The 21,416-nt window shown below is 33.3% G+C and overlaps 2 protein-coding genes across 2 annotated transcripts; both read left to right on the top strand.

The window, feature by feature from the left end:
* The first annotated feature begins 1,436 nt into the window (after window positions 1-1,436).
* LOC138318098 (uncharacterized) lies at window positions 1,437-7,560 on the top strand. The gene is made up of 4 exons (XM_069260201.1): window positions 1,437-1,565; window positions 3,148-3,389; window positions 4,104-4,253; window positions 4,945-7,560. The coding sequence occupies exons 2-4, from the start codon at window positions 3,188-3,190 to the stop codon at window positions 5,094-5,096; spliced, it is 504 nt and encodes a 167-aa protein (XP_069116302.1). The 5' UTR covers window positions 1,437-1,565; window positions 3,148-3,187; the 3' UTR covers window positions 5,097-7,560.
* A 1,290-nt stretch (window positions 7,561-8,850) lies between these two features.
* On the top strand, window positions 8,851-21,300 carry LOC138318099 (denticleless protein homolog). The gene is made up of 15 exons (XM_069260202.1): window positions 8,851-8,941; window positions 10,436-10,527; window positions 12,066-12,099; window positions 12,427-12,522; window positions 13,071-13,253; window positions 13,606-13,671; window positions 13,930-14,030; window positions 14,516-14,589; window positions 15,307-15,410; window positions 15,916-16,020; window positions 16,500-16,612; window positions 17,009-17,098; window positions 18,627-18,741; window positions 19,062-20,008; window positions 20,413-21,300. Exons 1-15 carry the CDS (start codon window positions 8,890-8,892, stop codon window positions 20,488-20,490), a joined length of 2,250 nt encoding a protein of 749 aa, XP_069116303.1. The 5' UTR covers window positions 8,851-8,889; the 3' UTR covers window positions 20,491-21,300.
* Window positions 21,301-21,416: the final 116 nt, after the last annotated feature.

Raw genomic sequence — 21,416 nt, forward strand, 5'->3', positions numbered from 1 at the left:
GGCAAAATACTTTTATCATCAACAGATCTGTATTTAAATTCACTGGTATTAAAGACCCACTAACTTTCCGAAACGGCTTTTAATTTTTTAAATGGGAATGTAAAACAAGATCGATAACTTTGTAGAGTCCTAAAAATTATTAACATACCGTTAATAATACATTTATCATCACCTTCTGAACGATTTGATTAAAATAAATAAAATGTTTATTTTCATAACGCGGGTCGTATAATGTTTCCCGCCGTCGTCCTAAATACCGCGCGGTAGTTGACTATCACTGTGCCAGACGGTAAAACAGCGAATTGACTCTCCACTGTTTTCATATATTACGCAGGCAATCTTTCATATGTTTGGTGTCGTAACCTTATTTTAGATCATCGGTATGCATTTTCTGGTGTTATTAATGTTTTTTAAGAAACCTTTTATTTTGCTGCGGAAAGGTAATTGGCCTTTAAAGGCCCACTACCTTTCCGGAGCAAAATTTAAAGGTTTCTTAAAAACATTAATAACAAAAGAAAATATATGTCGATGGCTTAAGATGAGGTTACAACACCAAACATATGCAAGATTTCCTGTATAATGTACGATAACAGTGGAGATTCATTCCGCTGTTTTGTCGTCTGGCGCAGTGATAGTCAACTACCGCGCGGCATTTAGGACGACGGCGGGAAACATTAAAACGACCCGCGTTATGAAAATTAACATTTTATTTATTCTAATGAAACAGTTCTGAAGGTGATGATAAGTGTGCTAGTAAACGTATAGTTAATAACTTCTGCGACTCTACAAAATTATCGATCTCGTTTTACATTCCTATTTTAAAAATTAAAAGCCGTTTCGGAAAGGTAGTGGCCCTTTAAGTCGAAGAAAAACTGGCAGTTCACAAGCTGAAGTGTGAATGTCCAGATGTCAACTCTTGCATTACGCTCGTGCAACACTTCGGTATCTTAAGTCGATTTTCCACTGGTTCTAAGAAGATTGTACCTTTATACAAATTTAGTAATATATGCAGCTTATCAAAAAATAGTTCACTGACCATATACAGTACAATTTTGTCCCAGGATTCTTCAGTGATGCTTAGAAATCAAAATATGTCACTCCAAAAAGATGTTGGAGAAATAATCCCTATAATGTCATGTTCTTGTTCACAAAAAAATAGATATGTTAACCGTTGTTATATATTTACGGTATTTATATCTCTGATAATATCCATATATTTCATAAATGAAAATATTTCGTTGTAGTAAGTGCAGATAGTATATTTATGTCTCTGATAAGCGGGAACTTACCACTACAGTAGTGTTTTCCTGGAGTTTACTATTCTTCTATTAAACATGACATTAGGCCTAGTGTAATCAGCAACTTACACCATCTTTTTATTGTACATATAAACTTATACATTGTTTCTTGTGTCATGCTTGCTAATTTTTAAATTTCCCGCCAAAACAAAGTCAGACAAAATAAGAGAGTTATGTCCCTTCGATAGCTCTCCAACAATAACATCATCAGAATCATTTTAGGATACGATGCAGAACAGACAGGGACAGCTGATTGTACATAGTAATGTAAGAAATAGTTGTTTGTGTGTGATTAATGTAGCCAGAAATTCAAACTTGACGTAGACATGATTCATTAACCGAATGTGTTAACTCAGTTGCGAATTATTTAGCCATTCAGCTGTTCACTGGCTAACCTGCTATTATAAACGGCGTTCATTTTCTGTTTCAAGTTTACTGATTAAACAGTCGCGCATGAATGATCATGATCGTGAACCTCCGCGACCATTTCTATTAATAACAAGTATCCCTTTATTTTGGCACCTTTATTCTATCTATCTACATGTTCTACCTTGTTCGGGAAGTTTTTAGTATCTAGGTACGTTTTCATTCTGCTGTTTTGTAACTAAACTATAAGTACTTGTACACTAAGGCAAGGACGTATATGAGAAGGATAAGTCACACCGGGTGTTTGGAAAGAACAACCCAGGACGACTGCTTTTCCTTTGATGTCCACCGGCGCAGCCTTTGATGTAGCTTGCGGGTGCGAGGGTTACCGTCTTACTTTCTGAAGCGGGGCCGTCATTTCATGAGCTGTCGTATTTTTTAACGAAAATTTAAGACATATCTTCTAAAAATTCCATCCTAAAAGCAAGTAATAAACGTTGTGAAATTTGATAAACTTTACATTGGTGTTTCGTTTGACTCGATAAGACAAGTATTTTTTGAGAAAAACGGTTTTTATTCCCGGTTCATAGGCGTCTCGCGTGGTGTTTAGTAGTGCAAATAGACAGTGACGAATCCTTCTCACTTATAAATCCTTGACTAAGGCAATTAACAAAATTAATGTTAAAGATGCTTCACCGCTGACAAACAGTATTTTTCTCTCTATCAAAAACAGGAGCAGACAAATTAGTATATATATTTTTTTCTTCAAATACAAAAGTTACTTATTTTACACCATACCACCATTGAAAAGTTTGAGGGTCTTATTTAACTTCAAGACAAAAATATTAAATATAATTTTTTGCGTCCTGAAAAAATGCTGTGGTACCATATCCTTTATGGAATGAAGTACTGATTGCGCATGTACCAAAAGCAAAATAAATCATTTTGAATTATTTTTCGTGTTAATTATATATTATATACTGTACATGATTAAACACCAGTTATGCTCTGTCGGCGACGGAGCATCTTTAATATGGTGAAGCAATTGGCTACCACATGTACAGCCTCATTTTGCATGGGAAGTAAAATAGGGTTATACTGTATATTACTGATATGTACATGTATTGTGGTACCGTATTTCACTGTAATTAAGACCACCCCCCCCCCCTTCAGAGCTAGGCTATGACAGATTTCTAGCTGTGTTAAATTTCTAATACTGGTATTCACCACCTCCTTAATCAGCTTCAGAGCCTCCTTAATCAGCTTCAGAGCCAAAAGGTCTCTTTACACTGATCACCACTTTGTATTCAATCAGCTGAGATGCTCTGATAAAGACCGTATGTAACTGTAACACTAATCTGTGGACAAAAAACCTACCTGTTTACCATCGCATTACAATGGCTACTAATACTCCTGCTAGTGTATATTGTACTTCTGTGTGTTTACATTGATATTCATATTTTGTTCTTTTAAATTTTTTAAGGTGAAGACCTAAAATCATAAAGACATGTCAAGGCGGTGAGATGACAAATACAGACTCGGCGATGTTAAGTTATGAGCGCCTGTCTGTGTGGCTCCTTGTGCCTGCATGTATTCTATACAGCCTAGCCTTTGTGTCCCATGCCTGGTTCGAATTGCCTGGTGTTTTCTATGGCCTGTGGTGGGCGGAGTTCTGTGACTATCTCTCTTGCCAAATCATACCAGCATTTTTCACAGAAGAACCAGGTATAAACCTTGCTTATGCTAACTTCTTAACACTGTTAACTTAAAATAATTCTTTTAGCACTAATGATCAGATATGATCAAAATTTTAAAAACGGATTTAGATGAAATGTTCTGAATGTATGCTGCATTTGAAATCAATAAGATATTGGAATATAGAATGAGTCAATTCTACTGGATATGTCAAGTTATTTACAGAGTTATTGCTTTTTGTGTTCTTAGGACATTACAGAGGGTACAAGATTTTTATAAACATAACCTTGAGTTTGAGTTAGTATGAATGGAATGGAAATTCATGATGCAATTTTATGTTACTTTACGGTATATCAATTTACAATGTAGTTATTTAGCCAAGTTAGGGTATAATAAAAGTGTTGGATTAGTTTATTTAGCTTTGTTCAAACATGCAAAAATTGTGGTAAGCTTCGCTAGCAATAGGTTAATGTAATTAAATCAGTACAGTAATAGTATAGCAAATTATTTTTAAACTGAAAATGGGAAGATGAAATTTTATTAAATACAGATTTTGCATTCAGATTGAAAGAATGTATATTATAACCTTTTGTTTGTGAGTGCAACAATCTCCTTCGAAATTGCAAAAATATTGTGCTCACAAAAATTAGCAGTTATACAGTTTCAAAATGATGTTAAAATTGACTGTGATGTGAATTGATTCTAGTAAGTTAAATGATGCAAATTCTGATTTCTTATTTTCAGTATGGTACCATATATTACAACTTGTGAGCTTATTTGGAATGGTTGCTATGTCTGTGTCTTTGGCTCTCTTGGTGACCAAAAGATGTGATTTCTTTATCCCTGATAAAATGAGAAGGCAGCAAACAGCATCAGCTATTGGATTATCATCTGGTAAGACAATTATAAATAATACATTACTTGATTTGCAGTGTAAAGCAACACCCTGATGTATGATTGGACTTGCCACCAGTGTTTAGAATACTAAAATCATTGCTAAAATTTGAAAAATAAAATTAGAATTTGAAATTTTGAATAATAATTTGTTTATTTTTGCTTCTGTGATATGTCTGATTTAAACTAGGGTGAAATATTTTAGTATTAGATTTCGGTTTAATCATCTTAGTGTCTGGTGGTCAGTCTAATCATGATAGTAAATTATTAATGTATGTGTGATATAAAAGTTCATATCAAATTATCAATGATATATAAAGATGAAAAACTGCAGTGGACCTTGAACATCACAGGCATTACATGTACCAGTTTTTTTCCAGTTTTTTTTAAGTACAGTTACCAGAAATTCTGCTATCATTACTTATATCATGAAAAGTTTTGGCTATTATAAATTCATTATATTCATATAATGTAAGAGTTCTTCCTCCTGATTCATTGAGTTGTAGATAAACCATTGCCTGTTTGAATCCTTTATAATACAGATCTATAACACAATTAATACAGTCTTTCATACCGATAGTTTAAATTTTTTAAATTTTCCATGAATAATCAATATTGTTGTGGTTAGCCTGTTACAATATTTCATGGTACGTATAACTAATGTATTACATACTGATGTTTGATGTTTCAGTGTTTGCTATATCCTTGGCACTGATGATGTTCTATGGGAAACTGGACGAGTCCAGTCCACGTGCTAGTCCCCAGATACACTGGTCAGCTGTCATGGCTGGAACAGCCTGCCTCCTCGAGTTAGGAGCAGCACTTCTCTTATTGCAAACGTGAACAAATCTGTGAATATAAACTGAAATGACTGTTCTTCCATTTCTTTATAAGACTATGCCTTTCAAACAGGTTCTGTGAATGTACATGTACAAAAAAAAATATCTTTGTTTGCGTATGAGACAACAGATGCATGCTAAATGTTTGGAAATGCTTCTGAAATGTAAATGATAACCTTTGATCTGCAAGTTTTTTTTAAACTGTTCACAATTTATAAGCTGTGTTCCAAAGTTGAATATCTATCCATTTTTACCCCTTTTATCATTATTTTTTTTTTTACACCATGTTTGTTATAGTTTGTTTATTCATCATGTATCTGATGATATTTGAGGTCCGATTAGGTTGTTATTACAGCTATGGGATTTTCAGAACATGTTATATTTAGCTGTAAGGCTAATTGTTTGCCTGTACATGTATATTGATTTTGTGCAATGAGATAAATAGATTAGATTAGGTCTGAAATATGTGTGTTTTTATATGGTAAGCTTAATTCTTAGGGGCCAGCTTGTGTACGACCTCTAAACAGGGTCTTAAAATAATTGCTTCTAGTCAAACAACAAACAAAAGATTAACTGTCAATCATCTGGTCAGGTTTGCCAATTCTTGTCTGAGTAAAGTACCGGTTTTTCTCAATTCTCAATTCTTTTATCTCCTTGAACCTTACGGTTCATCAGAAAAAGTGCATTAATATACATGTATACTGTGCAACAAAACTAAATATTCAATCACATAGATTTTTACACACAGACACACATACATAGTACACACACACCCAACATGTGCACGACCGCTACGCTAGTGTAGAGGGTGTTTCTTCGTTTGGTTTCAAACAGTTTTTATTCTTTTTTTTTTTCATGGCCAAAACTATAAATTTTCTCAAATTAGATAATTCTTTATTATTTCTTGTTTCCAGAAGTTGAATAAATTTAGCCATGCTAGGTTTATGATAATAATTTTTGATAAAACGGTTTCTAATATCTATGAAATGGTACTCGTCTTCAATGTCATCATTATCACAACATATACATTTTGGACTGTGTCTATCTATATTTCTATATCTACTGGTTTCTACATTTAATTTATGAGAAGATAATCTTATTTTTCAATTTCTTTGACATGTTGTCGAGCAATAGGTATAGTTAAATACTGTTTCAAACAAAATTCACCACAAATATATTTGTATAAAGAACACTTAGGTGACGAATTGATAAATTCTAAACAATATTGTTGAAAATTATCAATCATTCGAATTTTAATTATATTCAATATTTAATTAGACTCACCACATTTGTATTTTGTATTCTGGTATTTGTCACTGTGGTATAAGATTGATTATAGACTTCGACAATACCAAATTCTTTGAGGAGTTATAGCTATACTCATTCTTCTAGACATTGTGTAAGAGTCTGCCAGTCCCTTCTTTATAATTTTACTTAAAAAAACATATTTGAATAAATTTTAATATTTTTTCATTAAAGCTTTTTCACAGCAACATTATTATATATGTATTAGAAAACCAGTGTATTTCGATCTTCAAAAGTATCAGTATCGGTATCATTTAAATACCGGTATCATTTCATTGATACAGGTATGGTATTGAACCGTTTCTTTCACCGTTTAACGGTGTCCAACCAATTAGATAATCAGATTTATAAGAATACGAAGTATCACTAGCTAAAAAATTACCGTTTTTCTGGAAAAAATTGTGTGTTCGAACTATCGGGCGGTTCGAATTAACCGGAGGTTTACCGTAAATATATTTATTTCCAGATCGAAGACTGATACAGAAAGATATTAAACATTTCCAGATCGAAGACTGATACAGAAAGATATTAAACATCTGTGTACAAATGTATTTTGTTAAAGTATAAGTAGGAAGGTATTGATAAGTTTTATTATGATCATGCAGGGTGAATGCAACATCATTTTAGAGCAATTGAAATTTTATAGCTTGATTATGAAAAATACACCATAATTTTTGTATATGATTATTTTTCCATTACTTGTGTGCATAATATAAAATATGAAGTCATAATTCTGAACAACGCCTTTAATGATTTTTTCCCCCCTCCATGGAACATAGGAAGAAATCCCATATCACAAATTTAAAAAGAATATGGTATGCTCATTCATGTGGTCTTCTTTCAGAGGTTGATGAACAAAAAGATATTTTAATGGTCCATATTTTTATTGCCATACAGACTATTTAGTCCAACTGTAATTAAGATTTGATGTTTTATTTTACAAATTCTACTAGTGTACATGTATACAGTTTTTATGGAGTTTATTTCAACATCAAATTTTAATTAGGTTGACTTGGTGCTTTGTAATTTTGTTCAACAAAAACTGCAAATTTAGTTGCTTTATTGTTCTCTTGTTATGTTCTGTTTTAATGTTTTTGTTTGTGTAATATAAGTTAGATAATCAGATGTTGAAAACTTTGAATAAAATAAAAATTGATCCTTAGTACAGTTTGTTGCTCATCACTATTGCTATCAGCAAAGATTTAAAATTTCTTCCTCAGAATTGAGATTAGGTGAAATATAATAGGTGATGTATACATAATGTGCCTGGTCCAAATATACTACATTTACATTTAAACAGGAAGAAGAACATGTGATACTCCAGGGGTTACTACTGGTAACATGAAATGTGTATGACATAGAAACTTTTCATTGTTACTACAAAACCACAAATATCAAAACAATGAAGACAGATTAACACAAAACTGCAGTCATGGTTACAAAGACTAACCACAAATTTCTACCCATGGAAAACAAATAATGTTCCAGACCACCAAAGTCAAGAAAGTACCCACAAGTATTCCATGTTTTACAGTACAACTGACGTTGTATCTGGACACTATCATAACAAAAAACTGAAGGCTGTATGCATGACAAATTGTTTATAAGAAAGTATTCCATGTTTTACAGTACAACTGACGTTGTATCTGGCACTATCATAACAAAAAACTGAAGGCTGTATGCATGACAAATTGTTTATAAGAAAGTATTCCATGTTTTACAGTACAACTGACGTTGTATCTGGACACTATCATAACAAAAAACTGAAGGCTGTGTGCATGACAAATTGTTTATAAGAATGAGACATGACAAATTGTTTATAAGATGAGACAGGTGGTTTGCTCATTTGATGCACATTGAAAATAATTTATTGATTGAAGAACGGAGTACAGTAGGTGTATTGGCTTAACCTTTGTAACCTTAAACAATTCACTGTAGACCTGTGATTGGTTATTTCGTTTTTTCCCCCTAAAATTGATAAAGACCGCATAAGGATAGCCAGGTGGCACTTATGTAGAGGGTAATTTGTTGAAACTGGTCTTTGGGACACTAGGGAAGTGGTCTTAATAAAGAGGTGGTCAGTAAGGCATTTGGTAAAACGTATATCATTCAAATCTTGGACAAGGAGAGCAGTAGTAATAGTATTAGGAAAATAATAACGTTTCATGGAGAAGGGATACTGAAAATACTGAAATGTGATGAAAACGTAGATTTATACGAAAAAGCTTTAAATACAATTCATGGATTGGTGTTGCCCAATAAAGGTATTTTCAATATTAGTACGATTAAATAAATTTGTTTGTTATTATCTAGATTTGTTTTACTTATTTCACAAATGAAATTGAGCACGTTGAGTACTAAGCTGAAAAATCCGGATTTTTTTTTCGTGAAATTGTATTCCGGACATATTTTGCCGGACTTCGTTTAATCTATTATAATTTTATCCAGAACGAGGCATCCCGCGAAAAACAGTTCCCGGCAAAACAGAGACGATGTTTACACTTTTAAATAGTCGATCTACCGGAGAAAATCGAAACAAAAGGGGTAAATTAACAGAAAAACCTTCATATTAACGATGAATTTAATTGGATGTAGTTATTTTATGCGATCATATACTGTAGTTTCAAATGCAATGTTTGTCCAACGAGATTGTTGTTATTCTCGTCCCACTCGATCTCCCCACGTGAATAAGATTGACTCAATCCTCCCTGAATCGAAATTGCGTTAATATTACGAAGTTTATCTATTAAAGTACCACAAAATTAGAAGTATGTTATTACACAACGTACTAGATGAGTAGATCCAGATTTGAATACTAGTACAGTGACTAATTGGTGCTAGACGTGCATTTCGACAAATTTTCTGTGGCTTCTTTTCTCAGCCGATTGCATTTATGATAAAAATGCTAGGCCTATCAATACAATAAAATACGATGAAATTGGTAATAAGGATATGTACATGGTATTTGAATGAAATGAAGATCTACAGATTTGTTTTTATTCAAGAAAAAAGAAAGATTAAGGAAGGACATGGGTACAGATTAACATAAAAAATGTCAAAAATATATATTTTCTAATTCATTAGAATATGCAACAGGTTGGGGAAAACCACTTAGTTGGATATTAGGCTATATGCAAAATGGAGTATTACACCTCAATATTGGAGTATGGATTTGTTATTAAAAATAGATAAAAATATATATAGAAGAAAAAAACCCAATTGGTATAATACTTTCAATCTGCATTTAATTAATTCAATGTAAGTGAAATTGAGGTTTGAATATGGGGAAGGACAAGGGCGCTTGTATAGGGTTGGTTATACTGTATTACTTAACAGTTTCTTAAAATTCTGTATACCATATGTTGTTATACAGTGTATACATATATATGTGTGGTAGGAGCTGTAAAATGCACAAGGTTTCAAAACTTAAAAGCCTCCAAACACTAGTTGAATGCTCAACCAATCAACCTTGAGATCCAAAACCCTTTACACTCTTCCCTCTGTTTTTCCGAAGACTGGTTTGTCATCAAACAACCCAAGTTTGGAATCGGGTCCCCCCTGACCCCCTCACCTGTTAAAGGCCCACTACCTTTCCGGAGCAAAACTTTAAAGGTTTCTTAAAAACATTAATAACAAAAGAAAATATATATCGATGGCTTAAGATGAGGTTACAACACCAAACATATGCAAGATTTCCTATCTAATGTACGATAACAGTGGAGATTCATTTCGCTGTTTTGCCGTCTGGCGCAGTGATAGTCAACTACCGCGCGGTATTTAGGACGACGGCGAGAAACATAAAACGACCCGCGTTATGAAAATTAACATTTTATTTATTCTAATTAAACAGTTCCGAAGGTGATGATAAGTGTGCTAGTAAACGTATAGTTAATAACTTCTGCGACTCTAAAAAATTATTGATCTCGTTTCACATTCCTATTTAAAAAATTAAAAGCCGTTTCGGAAAGGTAGTGGCCCTTTAAGCATATAAGCACCATTGCTGGAAACATTACTTTAATTTTGTTCATCTGACTGCAGGTTTGACCAATAAAATTGACACATCAGCATTCATAGAATGTCTAGAATGCTACAGAACAGATGAATACTTAACTGTTGGCTCAGACGATGGGGTGAGTATACATATACACATAAAACAATTATAGTACGACACAGCAGAGACTGGTTTTTTCCATCTCTGACAATTAACAATTGCTGTGAAATCCCCCCCCCCCCCCAATTAAAGATGCTCTCCTTTAATATCCTCCCCCCAAAAAAAGAACAAAAAATGATGCTCTCCACCGCCGACAAATCATAAATGATATTCATCATTTGAACAATAATTGGTGTTTAATCGTGTATACATATGTCTAATTAACACAAAAATATAATATAAAATAGTTTATTTCGCCTTTGGTGCATGCGCAATTAGTACTTCATTCCATATAGGACATAGTGCTACGGAATTTTTTCGGGATGTAATTAATGATTTTTCATATTTTTAAGTTAAAGTAAAATTAGAAGCTCAAACTTTTCAATGGTGGTAACGGTGTAAAGTAAGCAACGTTTGTAAGTGAAGAAAAATACTAAATCGTCTGCTCCTGTTTTTGATAATGAAAAAATACCATTTGTCAGCAATGGAGCATCTTTAAGTAGTTTGATAGTGAAAATAAAAAGCATATAGAATCTGTAGAAAATTTTTCTGAAAATGGACTCCCAGATTATAGTATGGGAGTGACTCAAATATTTCAGAATCCATTCCCATTTTTAAGGACTTCATAATATATTGTAATAGTAGATCCGGAGGTATTGAATTTCAGGATTTTACTAATATTCACGTTTTAAAAAATGAAAACGGTATTATTTTTTTAGAATTTCGGTGTGAATTTATTTTTAGAAAAGATATCTTAATAATAATAAATTTATTAATAGCAAAGTAATTAAAATAAATCAAATTAAAAAGAAATCAATTTTTTTCTCTATCAGATTAAATTGAAATATTTTGCAAACTACTCTAACACTTATCTGTATTTTCTTAATTTAGTGCTTATAAATTTAGAACATTATTTTAATTAATTGGTCCATTATTATGAAACATGTTATCTTATTCAAATCAATACAGTATTTTTAATATTTAAATAAAGATATATATTTAAAATACAAGGCTAATCTGTGGATAGCGAATAAAGTGTATACATACTTTGAATTTCCCTAATTCCATTTTAAAATTAATATAAATGAAAATTGTAGATCCTTTCTTGTGAATCAAATGTATATGTCATGAATCATTATGATCTGCAAGAGTCCAATTTTCCAAAATCATTTTTTATCACACAGAATAATATAAATAGAATCGATCCCTGTATACTACTATAGCAAAGCTCAGTAGAGTTTAAAGCATATAAATCGTGTATTGAAGTTTGAACCAGGACATTTAACATACGACAAACAACGACAGGTTGTATTAAATGTGAGATGTCCCCATGTGTCTTGAGGTAAGTTTAGTCGAATATAGACCTTTGTTTGCCCCTCTGATGGTTTATTTTACTTGGCGTGCGTGTCCAACGGTGCCCTTTTCAAACTCATAATTGACATTTCACTAAATTAATTGAACATAATTTTAAACACATGTCTTACACATGTTTATATAACTTTCTGTTATGTTTTGTAGGCCCTTGTTCCTCCAATTGCTTGTGAATTTTCAAGTAAGTATTTGGGGCTTCTTTGATCAGAAAAGGGTGCATGTTCACATTAATTAAATGTTACCAGATCATTGCCCCATCTGGTCTGTATCACTATGCATGAAATAAATTGTAAGAATTCACTCCCAATGCAATTAACTGCTATTTATTTGCACTGGTAATAGAACAAGATGAAGTCATATATGAATAAGAAAATAGTAAGAGTACTATAGAACAATAACATTTTTATTAGGGCTTTTGCCATTACTCCCATGATATGTACATGTATATATGTAGTAGTCGAGAGAATTCTATGAGATGACCAACCCTGTTATGATTTACTTGTTTTAGAGCAAGGCTTGGGAAACATTCTAGCAGTAGTAGATGAAAGTGGTGGTACCATCCTACAGGACACTAACAAGACTGGACAACAGGCTCTTCTCACTGGTAATAATTCTGTCTTTTGGTAGCACTGCTTATCTCCCCTTTTATAGGTCTCTGTTTAGATGTTATTATATGACAATTTTTTTATATTGCACACTTTATTAGCCCAAGACAGTGATATCAGCCTATAGCTAAGTGATAAATAATCGATAGAGATACTAGTTTTTCATGAATGGAAATTTGTTAAAAGAATTGTATTCATCCATCATGATTTTATGTGTGATAAGTAGTCTGTTTAGTTAACTACCTACTGTACATGTCTCAGAGACATGAAAATAATCGATGGTCAGTGGACTGGTTAACTTAAAATTTACCACAGGATGTAAATTTGGTTGAAAACACAGACATTAGTAGAAAAAAACAACTTTTGCATTTATGGAACACATGCATGCAGAAAAAAAGTTTGTTTAGCTTTACAATTATATGAAGAAGCTATTAAATTGATTTCTCCTATAACAGTAAACATGTGTTTATATGGGATATTCTGCCAATAGGATATACTGCTGTAACACAGTTCTCCTGTAGATAATGTTGATATATCCTCTTCACAGAGTGGCAGGCACACAACAATGCTATCTTTGATATAGCATGGGTTCCCATGGAGGACAAGCTTGTAACAGCGTCAGGTGATCAGACAGCCGTGTTGTGGGACATTCCTAGAGCAGAGAAACTAGATGTGTTCAAGGGTCACACAAGTAGTGTCAGGACAGTGGCATTCAGGAAGGATGACTCTGGTAAACCTCTAAATAGAATTTTGTATGGAAATGATTGGAGAGAGCATTGGTAATCAGCCACGTCTTGATCACAAACATTTAGTGATAGACTCGTTTCTTTGATCATTGTGTAAGAAAGACATCAATTCTACATCAATTTAAGTCAAGATAAATAAAGCTTTATATCCTTTACACTTGTCAAAAGTTAAATACAAAATGTACAATGCTTTCATGTGACATTTTGGTATCAGGGCTTTTAGATATAGTTTTAAACAGGCTTATGCCTTTCCTTGTATGCTTGATGTATGTGGGAGAAACAGCCCTGTTTCCTAAGAAAACATAGCTTTAAGTGCATTTTCTGTTTTCTTTTCAGCTGTGTTTGCGACAGGTTCAAGAGATGGACATATAATGGTTTGGGATACCAGATGTAACAGGAAAGGTATGTTATTCATCAAATATTTAGACTGATATGTTCATTTCTTAATCTTATTTTTTAAAAAAGATATATGAAATATATTATCTTGACTCGAATAATTTACTGGCTCCCAGATGAAGTTTGTGTTGTGTGGCACTGATTTGATGTATATAAAAATAACATTTCACATATGAAGAGCTGTTATGTCTTTAAAGTTGCTCACTCTTTCATGATTATATGTTCGAGGTCATTAAAACATCTTTTATTTAATCTTGATTTCAGATGGATTCCTTTCCCCTGTTAATACCATACACAATGCCCATGCATTACAGCAACCGGCGCCTCGCAAACCTCGGAACAGACAAAAGCTGGGACCTGCCAGAGTAAGCCACTTCTTTATAATCTGAAATAAATAGTTTTGTTTTTCATCTTTAAAAAAAACTTGATTGCTATAAAGTTTTTCATCTGAAGTTTACAGACAGCACTTAAAACAAGATATACAAGTCATAAATGTCTAATACAAGAACTACTTAAATCATTCTGAATATTAAAAAGGAAAGCCATGTGAAAACTCTTCTACTGAATCAGTTTTGTGTCAGTTCAGCAAACCAAAGATTTAAGCCTTATTCCAAGTGGAGACAGTGGTCTGAATTTGATTAATCTGCGTTATGTTTCCATAATTATATTTGATAAAAGTTGGATATGTATGTCTACCAATGGATATGAGAAACATAGTCTTGTGTGCAAATGATGTTTTAGGATCACCTTTGTAATTTGTCTGTTTTAGCATTAGTTTCAAGTTTAAATAGTGTATAGGCTCGCTTTAAAAATCATTGCATTATTTCAGTATTATTATTCCTCTCTACAGGACAGTCAACAAAGTGTAACAGTGGTGACGTTTCAGTTGGACACTACTCTGGTATCAGCAGGAGCGGTTGACGGGTAGGTAGCAGCTAGCTGTGATGACGTAGTTCTGAATGACAGACAGATGGGTTCTTACAGATGGTCGTCGACAGAGCTACAATTCTGTCCCATTGACCATAGTGTCATACCCTGCCGGGAATGTAGTGGAGGCAGTGTATGATTATTTGTTCTAAGGTAGCAGCAAGCTCTGCACCTACAGCTGCACATGATTCAGGCATCAGAACTATAATGTTTGCATAAAAAGTATTATGATTAGAAAATATTTGGACTAACTCTATCTAGTCAGTCCCTTTATCACAGCTGTGATCTTGGCGATCCTGCATTTTGCTGGCTGATGATGACCCGCTGATTAAAGTTATTCCCTATTTTAGTAATATGAAGAATGTTCAAATATTGTCGTCGTAGATTTAGTATATGCTGCTGCCAATCAAACAGCATTCATTATTTGTGTTTTTGCAAAATTAGCATTTGCCTTCAAAATGCTGTAATCCAAGCTCAACAATTTAGTTGGCAGATGTAGAATCTAGAAAAGTAAGAGGTATGGTGCACATGTTCTTAATCACAGATGGCACCAAACTTTTCAAATTTCAAAGGAATCATCAAAATTAGGTTTAAACTTTCAAATAATTGAAATTACTCTTAGAATTTCAGATATGAAAAATGAATATAAAAGATTCTTAGAATGTTACGTATTACAAATTTTGACATTTGATAATCTTATTTCAACTTTTGTAGATGTGTGAAGTTTTGGGATCTGAGGAAAACCTATAGTCAGATGTCAAGCACACCCGAGTCAAGACATACTATCCCTTACAGTGGTACCAGCCAAAGAAAACATGGTCAGTATATTTTTCATAGCTTGTTGGCTAAGGTTTTGGCTTTTGAAACAGTTACATTTACCATCCAAAGCAAAGAGCTTACAGTGTAGGTCAGTTCAGCTCCAGTATTAAAAGTATAGGTTATCATTGTTAAAGCACACATCATATGTAGAAAGTCAAATTATATTTCACACCAAATCATGTCATTACTGACAAGTGTCCGTGACCAATTCTCGCCATCTCATATACATGCATTTGTTTGATTTTACACAAATTTTCAGACAACTTTTTGTGGAAATCTGCATGGTAGATTCTTCTATCAGAAGATAACTTGATTCACAGAAATTTGTCTGTAATCAAACAAATGTACATGTAATGGCGAGAAATGGTTGTTGACCAGTATAGTTCATCATAAAAATCTAAAAAAAAGAGTATGTCATTATGCATTAAATTTCTTCATTTATGGAATAAGATTGTATGTCACTGCTAATAAAGTAGCCATTATTTGTTTTGCTATATTTGACAGGGTTTACCAGTCTCACGTTAGATACTTATAGAAGCAGTCTTTTTGCCAGCTGCACAGATGACATTGTGTATCAGTATGACATAACAACGATGCAGCCGACACTCGGTAAATTTTGCATGGCTCTAACGATTCACGCAAGACCTAAATAAAGGTCAAATGTTTTTTTATCTGCTAACCAACCAACTGTTACTTGTAACAATACAGGAATACTCTCTAAATGGAATTAATAATGATGCCATAGAAAAATATTGGCATTGTTGCAAAATATGAAACAAATCCTGCCAAACATTGCTATCTTGGTATTCTGAATCTTCAAAGAGTTGTGATCATGGGAAAAAATCAATGCAAACAGATCATAGACTTTGTTGTTAATTAATTAACATTTAGTCCTGTTGATATTATTAAGTAGTCATTAGAATCTCCTAAGTTAATACTAAGAGCTGTTGCAGGATAGCCTGTGTAGCAGGATGCAATGGGAGACTCGTGTATTTCAAATTTTTAAAACAAAAAGATTGCAGAGATATTTTACAACTTGTTAGGTTGCATTTCGTAGTTTTAAAACATGGCTTCTGACTATGTTACAGTGAATCAGTATAGAGGCCACAGGAATAACTCGTTTTATGTGAAGACCAGCATCAGTCCCGATGACCAGTTTCTCCTCAGTGGCTCTTCTGATGAGGTCGCTTATATCTGGCAGGTAAGGGAAGGAAACTACCTTCAAATTGTCATTCCTTTTCATTGATAGTGCTGTTACTTTTATCAAATTTTATCCCTAGTAGTATACTGTATTAGACCCAATAAGTGCCCATGTCTCTATAAGCGACCCTCCCCCTTTTTGAAGCCTCGATTTTGATTGCCCAGGCATAAATAAAGACCAAAACTACACAAAAATGTATAGATTGCAATAATGTTGTCTTATTAGCACATTTTCAGTTTTTTCAATTTTTGTAAATGCCCTAAGCGCTAATTGGGGCAAATATGGTAGATATGTATTTGGTTACAGTTACTGACAATAATATGATATCCATGCACTTGAGTATATATTTAAAAAATGTTTGAAAATTAAGATTCTTTTTGAATTTTGTGTTTGCAGGTTGGTAAACCAAACCAAAGCCCAATTGTTCTCAAAGGACACAAGGCAGAAGTATCAGATGTAGCTTGGTCACCTAAGGACCTTAGCAAGGTGGGTGATATTTTTTATCAAGTTTTTGTTGCTTTATCTAATCTAAACTAAAAGATATACCTGTATTGTGTATTCTTATGTGAATGGTCAATATTTTACATTTTCTCTGTTTAATGGCAGCGTTAAGTTATTGAATGATCTTTACCTTCATTTAAGATTACAGGTCAAATAGGTTAAAATCTTTCTTTTAAAAAGTTTCTTGCCAATAATTAAGAGGCTTATAGTACTGATTTTGGGTCTAGGATGAAGGGCTACCGAGTTAATTAAAATGAATAACCTTGACTTACTTTAAGGTCAATTTCAATTTCATATCAGAAACTTGCAGCTTCAAGTTTGGGTTCTTTGCATTGCCTTAATTGTTAGCCACCACTGTATACTGTATATTATTTAATGGTCAGATGACCTTTAAGGTCCATGGGCCTCTTGTTTAAGGTCACAGGATTCAAATAGGCGAAGATCTTTAATCAACGTTTTATTAACCAGGAGGCCTAGAGACCTGATATTGAACCTGTGATTTGCTGGGATGAAGGGCTAATCAGTTTGTTCAAATGAATGACCTTTGCCTTTATTCAAGGTCACAGGATTAAAATCTTTAAACAACTTCTATCAAATAGCAAGATACCTAGACAACTGATATTACCTTGATCATATAGAAATTCTTATTGACATTGGGTCCATTAAGCCGTTCTTAGATTCATCAAAAGTTTATATCGGTATCTTCAAGCATTGACACAAGTTAGAGAAAAACTTGGATATTTACAATGTTTTTAGTTACTAAAAACAGAAATAAAAATCTTGCACATTTAGTTAAGTCAATTTAGAATGACACTTAAAAGGAATATACAATGTTGCACATCTAATCAACTGATGTTAATAATCAATATGTTTTTCAAAAACAACCTATGGGGGGGGGATGTTAGAAATTATGTAATTGTGTTGTATTATGGCTATCATTTGGTTGAGCTCCATGTAGTGATGGCAAATGTATACTTTTGTGTGGTTGTATGACACAGTGAAATGTCTTGCACATTATGGGGTAGCATTTTGTCACATGATTCTTCTTTTACTCAATGACATAGTAACTTTCATGTCTTGCACATTGCATTTTGTCACATGATTCTTCTTTTACTCAATGACACGGTAACTTTCAAATGTCTTGCACATTATGGAGCATTTTGTCACATGATTCTTCTTTTACTCAATGACACGGTAACTTTCAATTTGACATGCTGAGAACAAGGGGGTTATTGTTTTATGGGTCTATCATTAAGATTACAATTTTGTACTTTGATTTACATGATGAAATTGGTAATTATGTAAAGGTCATAGCTGTGGACAAGCCTGGAAGAAAATATAAAAGATAAATAATTGGATTATAGTGAAGATTCAAAATTGACTGCTGATTTACGGGGAATTCACCATAATACATGTATATCCTTCAAACTTGTATTGGGTCTAAGGAATAATCAAATTTTTTAATTTATATATGGATAATTTTCTTGCAAATTACTTTTGTTTAAAATTTCAGTTGGTAACACTATCTGATGATAACTCTGTGAGGGTGTGGAGAATAACTAGAAGATTGTCTGCCCCTGAACAGGGGGATGTGGTCGGAACAGCCGAAAGGACCCACAGGGAAATAGGTATGTTCAGTATAATCCTTACTTATGTACAATTATCAGCTATTTCTTTATAAAACATCATGTGGGACTTGGTATAAGATATATATTTTAAGATCTTCTTAAAACCTTTAGCTAATTGAATAATTTGAATAGTTGTAATTGCTCAATTTGGAGCCTGTATGACTGCCTCAGCACATGTCTCAGACTTACAACGAGGCAAACTACCTGCAAATTACTTTTGAAAATGCAAAATATTTTTAGATATCCTCCTTTAGTTAAATTTTACTGTGAAGTGTTCATTTTCTGATATCTCTTTCTTCACACATTTTACACAAATTTAGGTACATCAGCTAGGCAACCAGACGAAAAGGAAAACCAGCAACAAGCATCAACCTCAAATCCACAACTTACAGCAGATAAACAAAGCAAAACTCCAAATCTAAAAAAGACATTATCTGGTGAAAGTTCACCGGCCAGTTTATTGTCCCCCTCTATCAAACATTGGCTTAGTGGAAAGAAAACACCGTCGTCAAAACTGCTGAGTAAAGACAATTCCAAGCAGTCATCTTCATGTGATTCACCAAGTTCGAAACCTGAGAGGAAAAGACCGTGCAAGAGAAAGCTAGTGTCCGATTCTCCAGATCTAAATCCTTCAAAACGACAAAATGTGTTACAAGAACTGAGTAGCCCTCACAAAAGTGCCAGTCCAACTATTGCAGCTTTCAAAAATGAATATGGAGCATGTTCTAAATCTCCGGTGAGAAGTAGTCCGCAGAAATGGAACAGTCCGCAGAAGTTAAATAGTCCGAGAAAAATACATTTAAACCTCAGCAGTCCAAGGAAATTGAATTTAGATAGTCCCCAAAAGAAGTTCACCTCTAGTCCAAGTAGTACTGGTTTAAAGAAGGAAAGTGTGACGAAATCTGACACTGTTCGAGTTTTGAACATGCCTTTGCAGTGTGTTAGTAACCAGCCTGATGTAACGGCATCACCGACTGCTGATCTACCAAATCTGGTGTTGTCTGGGGAAGTCAACCGTGTTAATGTATGCTACATACAAGGGAAGGAGAACAGTCCAAGGAAGGGTACACCACCAATGAACTGGTTAAATCAGATACGACAGCAAAAGTTTGGAAGGGAAGGAGAATTAAACCAAAAGGCAAAGTTTAGTCCCTGTAGAAGCTTGTTCTACAGCAGTGCTGATTGTTCTGCTGTGAGTGCAGAGGGTAACCAATCAAACAGCGAGGAGTCGAGTCAAACTAGCAACCATTCTGAGGAGGAACAAAAGGTGGGTGTATTGTCTTTACATGTATGAGAAAGTTGAAATTACAATGAATGATTCTATCATTGTAAACTCTTGTATTAAACAAATCCAGTGTTTTGTGGTAGCCATACCACTCTAGTACATTGTAACATGATCATTTGTCTTTCTGTTGGCCTGTAATATACTGTCAAAATTTGCCTTAAAAAGTGTTTCACAAAGCTTGCATGGAGCATGTACATTGCATGAATTTATCTCATGCCAGACATTATCTAGTATCTATAGCAAGTGTTGCCATGGTGTTTCATTATAAAAACATAGATGTTCTTAGTAATTTGTGTTTGATAGAGGTGATTCTGGAAAATGTGATATAATTGTTATTGGTAGGTTTTTGTATCATTTTTTTTTATTTCTCCTTTTTTGCCTTTCAGACACCTGTTCGTGGAATGAAATCACTGAAACATTATTTCCAAACCCGCCCATCTCCCAAAGTGCATCCAGTAGGATAACAATGTGGAGTGCCTTTTTAGATTTCATGAAAATGCCGGTTTTGACAACGACTACTCATTGTATATGATCCATTCAGTTGTCTAAGGACTCTATTAATTTAGTTAAGAAATCCACTAATTTTATATTACTGGTGATGAATGCATCCAAAATATTTTTTTTATATATCTCTATGTTGATCTTTTTTCTTTGTATATTTCTTTTGTTAAACAATTTTTAAGTTACAACACCAAAACATGGGAATTCATTTACAAAGCTTGATATAATATGCTGGATTCTATATTTTTTTCATTATAATTTTGAGGATTATGATTTTGGTGTCCATTAAAATGAATGAATTTGGATGTACATATACTGGTGGTAAAAATGCCGGAAAGGCAAATATGTACATTTGTATTAGCATGGAGAAAATTAAATTAATGTATCAAAAAAAATTAAAACAAAACTTATGTCTTTTCAATAAATATACAAATATAGTACTTGTATGGATCATGCTATTACCGATATGTAGAATAAAATAAACCAAAACTTAAATGTTAAACACATCACTCTGTTAATGAATACTAATTTTCTCTATCTCAAATGTTTGTTTTTAATATGATTACAGCTTTACTTATATAAAACATGAAAATAAACTTCACATATAATGAATGACTGGCAAAAAATTAAAGCTCAAAGCAAATTTATCCTCGCCTGGTTCTAAGTGTTTAAAATTGGGTCAAAGACTACATATATCAACGGTATACTCTGTGTAGCACGGTATCCTTACTAACGTTTGTCTTTTGGGTCGAATGACTTCAAATGTTAAATACACTATAGCCCTCAAAATGGACTCGTGTGGTAAATCGCTATACTACTAGTTCTTCATGGAATTTAACCTTTGAACATAATCCTATGGGGAATGGGATTTTGGTATCTGAAGTTTGTT

This window comes from Argopecten irradians, chromosome 3 (assembly GCF_041381155.1).
Source record: "Argopecten irradians isolate NY chromosome 3, Ai_NY, whole genome shotgun sequence".
Lineage (NCBI taxonomy): Eukaryota > Metazoa > Mollusca > Bivalvia > Pectinida > Pectinidae > Argopecten > Argopecten irradians.